Source organism: Mobula birostris, chromosome 25 (genome assembly GCF_030028105.1).
Source record: "Mobula birostris isolate sMobBir1 chromosome 25, sMobBir1.hap1, whole genome shotgun sequence".
Lineage (NCBI taxonomy): Eukaryota > Metazoa > Chordata > Chondrichthyes > Myliobatiformes > Myliobatidae > Mobula > Mobula birostris.
Window position 1 is genome coordinate 45,720,141 of NC_092394.1, and position 14,526 is coordinate 45,734,666.

The 14,526-nt window shown below is 49.3% G+C and overlaps 1 protein-coding gene and 1 pseudogene across 1 annotated transcript in view; both read left to right on the top strand.

Moving 5' to 3' along the window:
* bckdk (branched chain ketoacid dehydrogenase kinase) overlaps positions 1-14,526 on the top strand; it is a 72,468-nt gene that overhangs the window by 48,199 nt on the left and 9,743 nt on the right. Inside the window, exon 9 of the mRNA XM_072242824.1 lies at positions 965-1,054. Within this exon, the coding sequence (XP_072098925.1) occupies positions 965-1,054 (90 nt within the window). The remainder of the gene's footprint in view (positions 1-964; positions 1,055-14,526) is intronic.
* On the top strand, positions 2,397-2,528 carry LOC140187937 (U2 spliceosomal RNA; annotated as a pseudogene).

A 14,526-nucleotide genomic window follows, 5' to 3' on the forward strand; every position in this document is an offset into this window, starting at 1 on the left:
GGTCACCCCTACCCCAAAGGAGGTTCCAACGATCCAAGAACCTGAAACCCTGCCCCCTGTGCCAGTTCCTCGGCCACTCATTCATCTGTATTACCATCTTATTTCTTCCCTGACTAGCATGTGGCACAATGAGTAATCCAGAGATGACTGCCTTGGAGGTCCTGCTCGTCAGCATCTTCCTAACTCCCTACACTCTCTGTACGGGACCTCTTTCCCCTTTTCTATCTATGTCATTAGTGCCAATGTGCACTTCGACCTCTGGCTGCTCACCCTCCCCCTTGAGAATATTGTGCAGCTGTTCTGAGACATCCTGGACCCTAGCACCTGGAAGACAGCACATCATCCTGGCATCTCCTTCTCAGCTACAGATTCTCCTGTCCATCCTGTGACTGTTGACTCTGCCTGACTCTTCCCTTCCCTGCCGAGCTTCGGAGCTGACCACAGTGCCACTGGCCTGTCTGCCGCTGTGTCCTGATAGGTCATTCCCTTCCCATGGGGTATACTCGTCGCTGAGGGGAATGGCCGCAGGGAAACCCTCAGAGACCCTTTGCTCTCCTCATCTCTCCTAGATCTCACCCACCTGTCTGAAGCCTGCACTCTGAATGTGGCCACTTCAGAAAAAGTCTCACCTGTGCAGCTTTCAGCCTCCCAGGTGGATCTCCAGCTCCAGCTCCTTGACCTTGTCAGTCAGGAGCTGGAGCTTTATTATCATACTTGAAAATTACATTTCCCCATGTTCTTTATGTACAATACTGATATTATCTGTGAATAACTCATGTTTGTCTTACTGTGGTTCATAGTATTGCAGCTGCTTCTAGTGACACCAGCTATCTCTCAGCATTCGGTGGAGTTTTAGTCTTTGCCATCATTTTAGTATGTCATGGAAATATGACAATAGGCAAGTGCGTAAATGATGGACTTCGTACTTCATTGCCTTAATGATTCCCTCTCTCCCCTCTGGTAGAGCGACGATGGAGAGTCACCTGAAGACTCCGTATAATGTCCCTGACCTTGTGATCACCATTGCCAACAACGATATTGATTTCATTATCAGGTAAGTAATTTCAGGTCACACTGACAAATGGGTTCCCCCTTTGTTTTGCTGTTGACAGCCCCTCCTCTTGTACACAGATCCTGCCTGTTTGAAGATTACAACAAACTGTGCTCCTGGGAAGGTCTTTATGTACCGACAGAAAGTAAGTTCGGAGAATAGCGGGAAAGTGCTGAGCAGCAGAGTTCTGCTGATAACCTCTGCCCCCCCCCCCCCCCCCGAGTGTAGTTTATTTATACCTGTTTGTTCTTGAACCAAATAACCAGTTGCTGCTGGTTCACTAGTAATGCAAAGAGAGGTGGCCCTCATCACATTACATATTCTGGGCAGGTCTGCTGCAAATGATGCGGAGATTAACAGAGTAAGGGAGAGTGAGGAATGGCATTAGTTTATTTAAAAAAGAGAAATGAATGAAGTAGAAGACGTGAATGCCCAGAACCGGAGGAAGTACATCCCAAGGCTTCAAAGGAGGTGGGAGCCCTGTCTTTAACTGATAAAGTTCCTTAGATGTTAGAATGGTTCTCACAGATTGGAAGGTAGGAATATTTAAGAAAGGAAGGAGAGAGTAAATGGGTAACTACAGACCAGTGCTCTGTTTTTCTGTAATGGGGAAATGTTGAAATCTATTGCTAAGGCACTGGTAACTGTGTGCAGAAAGATTTGGCAGAGCCAACATCGATTGCTAAAAGAGAAATACTGTTTGACAAATCTGTTACGAGTTTTTGTTTTAAGGTTATAATGGTTAAATGAATAAGTGAAGCTATGAATTTGGACTAACAGATCTTAAAGGTGTCACTCAATAAGTTAATAAGGCCGTAAGACACAGGAGCAGGCTATTCGGCTCATCGAGTCTACTCCAGCATTCCATCACGGCTGATTTATTATTTCAGAGGGCCTATCCTGGGTCCGGCGCGTACAGTAAGTGCAGTTACGAAGAAAGCACAGCAACGCCTTTACTTCATAGAAGTTTGTGAAAATTCAGCATGTCATCTGAAACTTTGACAAACTTTCATAGAATTACGGTGGAGAGTATATTGATTGGCTACGTCACAGCCCAGTATGGAAACGCCAATGCCCTTGAACAGAAATGCTGTCAAAAAGTAGTGGATACGGCCCAGTCCGTCACAGGAAAAGCCCGCCCCACCATTGTGCACATCTACATGAAACGCTGTTGCAGGAAAGCAGCATCCATCATCAGGATCCCCACTGTCCCGACTCTGCTCTGTTCTCACTACTGCAATCAGGAAGAAGGTTCAGAGCCTCAGGTTCAGGAACAGTTATCACCTCTCAACCATCAGGCTCTTAAACCAAAGGGGATAACTTCACTCGCCCTATCACTGAAATGTTCGCTTCTCGGCCTTTTGGCTAAGTTCAAGTGTAGTATCTGTTCTTATCAGACCAGAAGGCGGAGGAGAAGAGTTCGCGCTGACGCAGGGGTGGATCCTAATGCTGATTGGCCTCCAATCTAACACCCCATACCAGCGACGACAGCAGTGAGGAAGAAGATGGCAGCAGCGAGCAGTGCATCGGTTTGAGGCCCGGGTATCAAGAACACTGTCAGGCTGACAGTGCGAGACCGGAACGGGGGCACCGGCTTCACCCGAGAGACCTTCATCCGGAAGGTCTTGATGGAATGCTGCGAATTTACGCCCGATGACATCTACTGCGTCCAGGACTTCGCAGGTTTCTTCGATGTCACTTTCCGGCAGGCTGCAGGGTGGCAGAAGCTGTACCAGCAGCTTCAGCTGAGGGGGACAGAGGCACCACTGTCGCTGCTGAAAGCACAGGCCCTCTTTGCAACGGCTACGCAACAGGAAAGGACAATCACGGTGCACATGTTCAACCCGCACGTGCCAGTGGTAGATGTCCTTACGTTCCTCGCTCGGTATGTGGAGAGCGTAGGAGCACCAGCAGACGGGAAGGACGGGCTGGGAATCTGGACCAGCAAACGGCAGGTGAAGGTGAAGCTGAGGTTGGATTCCAACGGCGGCGTCATCCACCCCCCCTCCGTCTTCGCCATCGGAGGGAACCGAGGGTACACGGTGTACGCGGGGCAACCCAGGATGTGCCGAAACTGCGGCAAGGCAGGGCACATCGCAGCCCAGTGCAGGGTGGTGATGTGCAAGAACTGTAAAACCGAAGGCCACCTGACCAAAGACTGCACGCAGGCCAAGGCCTGCAACCTCTGCGGACAGGCTGGCCACCTGTACAGAGCCTGCCCGAAGCGTGGGGGCACCTACGCACAGGTGACCAGGGGAGGTGCTGGCCCTGAAAGGGCCCAGGCAGTTGCGGACGTACCCGCCAGCGCTGCAGATGAGGCACCCGACAGGACGAATGACGATACCAGGGAGGAAGGTGCAAGCACCCCAAGACCTGCCACCCCACTGTAGACCCTCCAGGACCAGGCAAACGACGAGCAGGAGTCCATGGAGGAGGGGAGAGCTGAGGTGGAAACGGAATGGAAGGTCGTAAAACGCAAAAAGACCCAAAAGGCCGCGGCCAAGCGACAGAAGGCAGAGCAACACAAGAAAAGGGCAGGGAACCACACAGCCTCTGGTACCCTGTCCTCTTCAGAGGAGGAAGGAGTTGGGGGAGGCCAGCAGCCCCAGCGGAAGAAGCGGCTGGCAGAACAGGTGGAGAGGAGGAGAGAGGAGGGAGAAAGTCTGCTGGCCACCCCCCAAGTACAGGAGGCGGAGAGCAGCAGACACACAGCTCCGGGAATCCGGGAGCAGAGCCACGGCTGGCACCCGGCAGCCAGAAGGGGAAGCAGCCCAGGAAGTCAACAACCCCCCGGGCCCAGAACCAGAACGGCCACACACGGAGGAGTACTACCAGCAGTACCTGAGCCCACAGGAGGTGGAAAACTTCACAAAGGCGGTGGGAATGAAGGCTCAGGACTGCAAGGGTGAGGACGGAGAGCAGCCAAAATTAAAGACTTACAATGATGGCAGACCTTAAATTGGCGTGCTTGAATGTGCGAAGTTTGAAGAGTACTGGGCGATGCGTCAGCATGCTCCAGTACCTGGACACTGTAAAGACCGACGTGACCTTCCTCCAGGAGTGTGCTGACTACCACATCTCTGTAACTACCGGAGGTGGTCACGGTGGTGGAAAAAAGGTTTATCTGTGTGGTCGGGGGGCAACGATTGTCGCGCTTCTGGCCTGGGGATTCTGTTGCGGGGAGGCAACTTCTCAATCACCCAAGTTAAAGAGGTGGTTGCGGGGCGCCTCCTGGTAGCAGACGTCAAATACCGGGGCACTCCGCTCCGGCTGGTCAACATGTACGCCTCCCCTGTGTGGAGCGAGCGGCTGGCCGTCTTAGAGCAGCTCCCAAAGCTGCTGGTGACGCCCCAGCCGGTCGTTCTGGCCGGAGACTTCAACTGCACCATTGATGCGGCTGGAGGACCCGGCAGCGCCGACGGCAGGCTAGACAGTACCTCTAGACTCCTGAGGGAAATGGTGAAGACAGCCAAGCTGCTGTGGCACCCCCACAGGTGGAGCACAGCCGCAAGCCACCTGGACACGATCGGACGGCTCAGCCCGCTCCCGGATCGACTGCCTCTTCCTGTCTGAGTCCCTCACAGTCAGGTCCACCGACGTCACGCTGGTGTTCTTCTCTGACCACTGCCTTCTGAGAGCCACCTGTCGCTTACGGGAGGACCAGAAGGCAGGCAGGGGGACTTGGAAGCTGAACGTAAAGCTGCTGACCCCAGAGAACATCGAGGAACTGGAGAGGGAGTACACAGGTTGGAGAACCTTGAAAGCCTTCTTTGATTCCCCGGTTCACTGGTGGGAAGCCACCAAGGAGAACATTAAGAGGTTCTTCATCCGCAAGGGTATCCAGAAGGCAAGGCAGGAGCAGAGGGAACTGCGTAAACTCCAGACAGAGTTGCAGCAACTTCTCGTTCTGCAGTCGAAGGGGGTGGATGTCAGGGAGGAATTGCGAGAGGTGAAGGGCCGGCAAGCCCAGCACCTCGCCGCTGAATCCTCCAAGATCATCTTCCGATCAAGGGTCCAAACCGTGGAGCAGGACGAGACGTGCTCATGCTTCTTCTTCCAAAAGGTGCACAGGGGGAGCTCTGTGATCCACAACCTTAAGGAAGAGGACGGCTCAGTCGCGTCCTCGCAGACCGACATACTGAGGATCTGCAAGTCCTTCTATGCCGGTCTGTACGACGAAAAGGCCACAGAATCCACAGCCTCCCGCAACTTCCTGTCGTCTATCACGCAGGTCTTAGACGACGGCAAGCGGGAGAGTCTGGATCAGCCACTGACCCTGGACGAGCTGACAGGCTCCATCCGTTCCTTTGGGTCAGGTAAGACTCCTGGAAGCGACGGCTTACCGGCTGAGTTGTACTCGGCTCTGTGGAACTGGATGGGCCCAGACCTGCTGGAAGTGTACAACGCTATGCTTCTGGCCGGCAGTATGTCTGAGTCCATGAGGAAGGGCATCATCACCCTCATCTACAAGCAGAAGGGGGAAAGGGAGGACATTAGAAATTGGAGACCCATCTCTCTCCTGAATGTGGACTACAAGATCCTGTCCAAGGCTATCGCCAACAGGGTCAAGTCTGCTCTGGGACAGGTGATCCACCCGGACCAAACCTGTGCTGTACCGGGCAGGAAGATCTCAGACAGCCTCGCGCTGCTGAGGGACACCATCGCCTACGTGCAGGACAGGAGGGTGGACGCCTGCCTGGTCAGCTTGGACCAGGAGAAAGCCTTCGACAGGATATCGCACACGTACATGGCGGACGTGCTCTCCAAAATGGGATTTGGGGAGGGAATCCGGAATTGGATTAGACTGCTCTACACAGACATCCGTAGTGCAGTCTAGGTCAACGGGTGGGAAACAGACAGCTTCCCCATCAGGTCTGGAGTCAGGCAGGGCTGTCCCCTCTCCCCTGTCTTGTTTGTCTGCTGCATAGAACCCTTTGCGGAAGCCATCAGGAGGGATGAGGGCATAAGAGGGGTGACGCTGCCAGGCAGTGGAGGGACCCAAGTGAAAACCTCCCTGTACATGGACGACGTCACCGTCTTCTGCTCTGATCCGAGGTCAGTTCGCAGGTTGATTGGCACCTGCGAACAGTTCGAGCTAGCGTCAGGGGCCAGGGTCAACCGCACGAAGAGCGAAGCCATGCTCTTCGGCAACTGGCCCGACCGATCCAGCAACCCCTTCACCATCAGGTCTGACCACGTGAAGGTGTTGGGGATCTGGTTCGGAGGGGCTGAGGCGTGCAACAGGAACTGGCAGGAGCGGACTGCCAAGGTGAAAGAGAAACTGTGACTGTGGGGAGGGCGCTCCCTGTCGATAACAGGCAAGAACCTGGTCATCAGGTGTGAGGTGCTCTCAGGGCTGCTGTACTTAGCTTAGGTCTGGCCCGTACCCCGCTCCTACAGCTCGGAAATCACCCGGGCTGTCTTCAGATTCGTCTGGGGATCCAAGATGGAGCGGGTGAGACGGACCGTCATGCACAAGTCCCTGGACAACAGGGGCAAGAACGTCCCCAATGTCGCCCTCAACCTGATGGCCAGCTTCGTATGTGGCTGCATCAGGTTGTGTGTAGAGCCCAGGTATGTGGGCACCAAGTACCACTATGTGCCCAGGTTCTACTTGTCGCCCTGGCTGCGAAGGATGGGTCTGGCCCCACTCCCGCGCAACGCCCCAGTCAGCTGGTCGTTGCCGGCATACCTATCCCACGTAGCAAAGTTCTTCCAGGAGAACGCCTTTGACCACAAGGCCATCAGGCAGTGGTCGGCACGAAGTGTCCTGCAGGCACTGCAGGAGAAGGACATGATGGACACAGTGGGGTGGTTCCCTGAGCAGACTGTCCAGTTCATCTGGCAAAATGCCTCATCGCCAGATCTCACCAACAGGCACCAAGACCTCGCCTGGCTGGCGGTGAGAGGGGCCCTCCCAGTCAGAGCCCTCCTGCACGCCTGGAACGTCGTCTCCGCACCCCACTGCCCACGGGAGGACTGCAGTGAGGAGGAGTCTGTGACCCACCTCTTTACACACTGCCAGTTCGCAAAGAGGGTGTGGAGGAGGATGGACGGGCTAGTGTCACGTTTTATCCCCAGCTGCTGCGTAACAGAGGACTCTCTGATCTACGGGCTGTTCCCGGGGATGCACACGGAGACCAACATCCGGTGCTGCTGGCAGATCATCAACTCGGTGAAAGACGCTCTTTGGTCAGCCCGAAACTTGATGATCTACCAGCACATGGAGATGTCCGTGGGAGAATGCTGCCAACTGGCACATTCTCAGCTGCAGGAGTACGTGCTGAGGGAAGCACTGAAACTCGGTGCAGCCACCGCAAGGGCCCGGTGGGGAAGGACCACAGTATAGGTTTCTCCACCCGTGGGAGTGGGAGGGGTCGGTGGGCGGGGAGTATACCCCTCAACAATGAGATGCTAAGCTGAACTACTGGAGTGCCACGTGGGTGGCTATAAATACGGATATGTACTGACTATAATGGAAACGTATGTAAAGGATGAGAAGTTATTGAATGGTTTATTGTATATATTTATTTTTGAATAAAGTATATTTTGAAATTAAAAAAAAATCACTGAAATGTTCTCACCGAACTGAACCCACTTTCAAGGACTCAGTATTTATTGCATATTTATTTATTATTATTCTTTTTTTACTTATTGTATTTGCAGTTTTGTTTTTCTTGCACATTGGTTGTAATCAGTTCTGTTGGGTGTGATCTTTTATTCTATCGTGTTTCTCGTATTTACTGTAATTGCTCACAAGAAAATAAATCTCAGGGCTGTATATGGTGATGTATGTACTTCGATAATAAATTTACTTTGAACTTCGATTTATTATGCCCCTCAACCGCATTCTTCTGTCTTCTCCCTGTAACGTTTGATACTTTTACCTCTGAACCTGTCAACTTGTGCTTTAAATATATCCAATGACTTGGCCTCCACAGCGAATGTGGCAATAAATTCCACAAATTCACCTCTCTGTGGCTAAAGAAATTCCTCATCTCTGTTCTTAAGGGACATCCTTCTATTCTGAGGCTGTACCCTCTGGTCTTAGACTTCCCCAGTATAGGAAATATCCTCTCCACATCCACTCTATCAAGGCCTTTCAACGTTCAATAGATTTCAATGAGATCCATTCCCCCTACCCTTCTGAATACAGTGAGTGCAGGTCTCGCGCTATCAAACATTCTTCATAAATTAACCCCATCATTCTCGTGAATCTTCTCTGGACCTTTCGTAATGCTAGCACATCCTTTCTTAGATAAGGGGTCTAAAACTGCTCACATACTTCGTGTGGTCTGACCAATGCTTTAGAAAGCCTCAGTATAAAGACATTCAACATTTCAGGAACATTTCTAGCCCTCTGGCATCAGATTTCTGAGCAGACAGCGAACCAACCCATGAACACTACCTTACTATTTTTATTCTCTCTTCGCACTACTTACTTTTAATTTAAATTTTTGTGTATTTCTTATAGTAATTTACAGCTTTTCCAAATTTCATGACATACTGTATGTCAGTTACGTTAAAGTTGATTCTGATTATGGTCCCAGTCCCTTGCTTTCATATTCTAGTAGTCTTGAAATGAATGCAAACATTTACATTTGCCTTCCTCACCACTGACTCATACAGCAAGTTAGCCTTCAGGGAATCCAGCAGAATCGGGAGCCCCAAGTCGCTTTGCACCTTTGATTGCTGATTTGGAAAATAATCTACACCTTTATTCCTTCTACTAAAGTACTTGAAAAGAATCAGAATCAGGTTTATTATCACTGGCATGTGCGGTGAGATTTGCTAACTTAGCAGCAGCAGCTCAATGCAGTACATAATATAGAAGGAAAAACAACACAAAATAAAATAATTAAGCATATCAATTACAGTATACTTACATTGAATATAAAAATCATGGAAAAAACAGAAATACTAAATATTAAAAAGGTAAGGTAGTGTCCAAGGGTTCAATGTCCATTTAGGAATCGGATGGCAGAGGAGAAGAAGCTGTTCCTGAATCGCTGAGTGTGTGCCTTCAGGCTTCTGTATCTCCTACCTGCTGGTAACAGTGAGAAAAGGGCATGCCCTGGGTGCTGGAGGTCCTTAATAATGGATGCTGCCTTTCTGAGACACCGCTCCCTGAAGATGTCCTGGGTACTTTATAGGCTCGTACCCAAGGTGGAGCTGACTAGATTTACAACCCTCTGCAGCTTCTTTCGGTCCTGCGCAGTAGCTTCCCCATACCAGACAGTGATGCAGCCTGTCAGAATGCTCTCACGGTACATCTATAGAAGTTTTTGAGTGTATATGTTGACATACCAAATTTCTTATCAAGGATAACCGCTGTTTTGCCTTCTTGATTACTGCATTGATATGTTGGGACCAGGTTAGATTGTCAGAGATCTTGACACCTAGGAACTCGCACCAGCAGGTCACCAGAGGACGCCATCTCCACAGCACTTCACTCTGCCCTGACCCACCTGGACCGCCCCAATTCTTACGTCAGAATGCTGTTCATTGACTTTAGTTCCACATTCAATACTGTGATCCCCTCCAAGCTGAACGCCAAACCTCGCCAGCTTGGTATCAGCTCATCCCTCTGAAATTGGACCTTGGACTTCCTGACCAACAGACCCCAATTAGTTAAATTAGACAACCACTCCTCCTCCACTCTCACCCTGAACACTGGCATGCCTCAAGGCTGTGTGCTGAACCCTCTTCTGTACTCCCTTTTCACCTATGACTGCGTTCCTGTACATGGTTCTAACTCCATAATCGAGTTCGCAGATGACACCACGGTGGTTGGCCTGATCAGAAGGGATGATGAGATGGCCTACAGGGACGAGGTCCAGCACCTGGCCGCGTGGTGTGCCAACAACAGACTGGTCCTTAACACCCAGAAGACCAAGGAGATTATTGTGGACTTCACAATAATGTGCTAGGAGCCACACTCACGTCCCCATCTATATCAACGGAGCTGCAGTGGAGTGTGTATCAAGCTTCAAATTCCTTGGTGTCCACATTTCCGAGGATCTCACCTGGTCCCTGAACTCTTCCATCCTGATCAAAAAGGTGCAAGAGTACCTTTATTTCCGGCGGAGCATCAAGAAAGCTCACCTCTGTCCCAGAGTACTGACGGACTTTTACGGCTGTACCATTGAGAGCATACTCACCAACTGCATCTCAGTGTGGTATGGCAATTGTCCCGTATCGGACTGCAAAGCACTCCAGTGTGGTGAAAACTGCCCGACGGATTATCGGCACTCAATTGCCCACCACTGAGAACATCTACTATAAACTCTGCCTGGGCAGGGCGAAAAGCATTATCGAGGATGCATCTCACCCTCACCATGGACTTTTTTACTCTCCTCCCATCCGGTAGGTGCTACAGGAGCCTCCGCTCCCGCACCAGCAGGCACAGGAAGAGCTTCTTCCCTGAGGCTGTGACCCTGCTGAACCTCACATCACAGTGCTAAGCAGTATTGCACCCGTATTGTACTGTCTCAGTACTTTTATATTTGTGTGCTGTAGCACTTACTTTTTATTCACAGTTATTTTGTAAATAACACTATTCTTTGCATTTCTGGTCAGATGCTAACTGCATTTCATTGACTTTGTATCTGTCCTCGGCACAATGACAATAACGTTGAATCTAATCTAATCTATCTAACTTGAAACTGCTCACTCTCTCCACTTTTGATCCCTCTATGAGGACTGCTATGTGTTCCTTCACCGTACCCTTCCTGAAGTCCACAATCAGCTCTTTTGTCTTACTGACATTGAGCGCCGGGTTGTTACTGCAACGCCACTCCACTAGTTGGCATATCTTGTTCTTGCACACCCTCTCGTCACCATCTGAGAATCTACCAACAATGGTTGTATCATAGATGGTATTTGTGCTACGCCTAGCCACACAATCATAGGTATATAGAGAGAGTAGAGCAGTGGGATAAACACACACACCCCTGAGGTGCCCCAGTGTTGATCATATATTTCACGACTCTGTATTCCATCTGCCACTTCTTTGCCCATTCTCCTAAACTGTTCGGCAGCCTCTCCTTCCTCAGCAGTACATCTATCTTTGCATTGTCTGCAGACTTAGCCACAAAGCTATCAATTACCTCATCCAAATCACTGACATAGAACATGAGAAGAAGTCCCATCACTGACCCCTGTGGAACACAGCTAGTCACCAGCAGCCAAGGCTCCCTTTGTTCCCACTGTTTGCCTCCTGCCAGCCAGCCAATCTTCTATCCATGCTGGCATCTTTAAACAAACAAAATGAAAATAAAAACAAAGTAGGCGCTCGTGACTGGAGGTTACATACTACCACAGGCGGAGAATTGGTTAACAGACAGAAAACAGGAAAAATTGATCATTTTTGGGTTGAGGTCCTACAACAAGTGTGTTACTGCAGTTTGTGCTGTGGCCCCAACTATTCAGTTTATATCAATTATTTTGATGAAGGGAACATATATAATACAGGTGTCCCCTGCTTTTTGAACATTCGCTTTACGAAACCTCACTGTTACAAAAGACCTACATTTAGTTCCCTGTTTTTGCTAACAGAAGGTGTTTTCACTGTTATGAAAAAAGGCAGTGCGTGAAAAAAAAATCAGCGCGCGCCCTGAGCAGCCGCTCTCCCCTGGATTCAGAACGGCATTCTCACCGGCATTGCTTAAACACGTGCCTGTGAGCATCCGTTAGCAAGGTGAGTTCTAAGGTGTCAGAAAAGCCTGAAAGAGCTTGTAAGGATGATACACTTAGCGTAAAACTAGACATAATTAAGCGTTTCGATCGTGGTGAACGAAGGAAGGACAAAGTGAGTTTGGCTTGTGGAAGTTGACGAAGATGATGTTGAAGAGGTTTTGGCATCCCATGACCAAGAACTGATAGATGAAGAGCTGATGCAATTGCAAGAGGAAAGGATAACAATCGAAACCGAATTCAGTAGCAAACGGACCAAAGGTGAAGTCGTCCAGGAACTGAATGTGAGGCAACTGCGTGAGATTTTCGCTGCAATGATAAAATATGACTCTAATTTTGAAAGAGTACGTCGGTTTAGGGGATATTTGCAAGATGGTTTGAGTGCTTACAAAGAACTGTATGATAGAAAAATGCGCGAGGCTCAGCAGTCAAGCAAGCCTTCCACATCAGCCACAGCAGACGACCAACCTCGACCTTCGACATTGAGGCAGGCAGACATAGAAGAAGATGAGCTGCCTGCCCTGATGGACAATGAAATGACACTCCAGTGTCCCACCACCCCAAACCCCGGGCCACGGACAGATACTGATTCGTGGAGAATGCAGCAGTAGCCCGGAGACACACAGCACATCTTTAAGAAAAAAGCTGAAATAAATACGCTAATTAATTAGGTGCTGCCTGGCACATAATTGTCGGCCCAGATCAGAGCTGATGCAATTGGCAATCGCCTCTGATCTGGGCTGACAACTACGTGCCGGGCGGCACCTAATTAATTAGCTTGTTTGTTTCGGCTTTTTTTCTTAAAGATGTGCTGTGTGCCTCCTGGCTACCGCTGCATGCTTCGTGGATCGGTATTGGTTTGCTGTCTGGAGGGTGGGGGCCACTGCACCACCCAAACTCCTGACGACTCAGCCTAACACTCCATCATGTGTGCTCGGCAAGCTGTCTTCCCGATTCCCGTGATACTACACTGTACATACATTATTTCTACTTTATATCGGCTGTATATTTTTATGTGTTCTTTGGTATGATTTTGCAGCTTCATAGCTTAAAGGTTACTGGAGAGTATTTATGCCAACAGCGCTTGCGTGAGATTTTCTGCAGAGAGCGCTTGCGTGAGATTTTCGCTACGAGAACAGTGCAAGCAATCGTTGCAGAGAAGCATTTCTAATTTATATAGGCTGTGCATTTATCATATCATTCCTGCTTTTACTATGTTATTTTAGGTTTTATGTGTTATTTGGCATGATTTGGTAGGTTATTTTTTGGGTCTGCGAACGCTCTCAAATTTTTCCCATATAAATAAATGGCAATTGCTTCTTCACTTTACGACATTCCGGCTTACGAACTGTTTCATAGGAACGCTCTACCTTCGATGGCGGGAGAAACCTGTATGTCCCAGTATGCTGAAGTTGTGTATCGGGGTAGTGGGTGAGTTGTGAGGTAAATGCAGAGAGACTTCAAGGGAACGTGGGAAAGGAATGTGAATGGATGAGGAGATGGCAGATGGGATATAATACGAGGTCACATTGAGTTAATGCTTGTGATGTGCTGTTATCAAAGTTCACCGTTTATGATGTAATGTGGCGCACAAAGGCAGCTGCTGCACCAAAATGACATTCCCTGGCAAGATTAGACGGTCTCTGTTTCAATACGAGTCCTGCTGGTCAGTGTTGTTGCTCTCTGTTATCAACCTTTAATTTTCAAACCGTCAGCCATCAACAATGAAAGGGCTGTGGGCAAAACTTTGAACATTTAAGGTTAATTTCATGGAAAATCTGCTGACCGTAAAGGTTAATAAGTGACTAGAGGAAAACTAGAATAATGTCAGTGCCTGTTGGTTTTGACTGTTGATCCTTGCAGGGAGGTGGGTTGTGTCTGGGGGAGGTGTTTTGTAGTTTGCATGGTGTTAAGTGTTCCACCTGGGGCAGATTATTTGCCTATCCTCTGAACAATGGAGAGATTAAAATGGGGGATAAATTAACGATACTATAAACAATAATTTGCTGTTTCCTTCTGCTTTCATTTTAACTCCTGTTCCTATGTAACTTGTTGCTAATCTGTAAATGCAGCCACCCGCCAGTGAAGTAGGTTAATGCCATATAAACTGTCTGGCTGTATGGATGTGGATCAAAGCAAAATCCTGAGAAACCGAGCAGGAACGAGTGCTAAAGAAGGGAAGAGCTATTTCTGGCTAACACTTTGTTGGATCCTGGGAGTTTGCACAAAGCAAGGGATGGAAAACACTTCCTCTATGTTGCTGCAAACCTGTGATTTTTGCCCAATCTCACTCTGTCCAGACCAAAATTTGTCCAGTTAACTATTGCAATGCCAAGAATTGAAACTGTTCTTGTGAACTTAGCAAAATTCTATGGGCTACGAAATAGTTGCTTATCCCATGAATGTATTGACTTCAGTACATTGGTGAGACACCACTGAATTTCTGTCCATTCGCTTCGAAAGGGCCTTTGTGTAATCACTGGAGAAGGTGGCATCGCCGTCAGTGATGGCACTTCCTGACGGCAGCATCGGAGGGTTAGACTGGGAAATCCATAGAAAAAAAATACCCTGGTTATCTAAAAACTTCCCATGCCGTTAAGCAAAACCCCATTCACAGAATCGGAAGTAAACTGTAAACGAAATCGTTCACGAGGGCTCTGCTAGTGGATCAGTCGCTGTGGGGCGTGGAATTGGGCAACATGATATCATGTTTAGCTGCTCCGAGACTGGTTGAGGGTAGAGCCGGGAGTGAAAGGGTCACGGTTTGGTTCCATGACTGG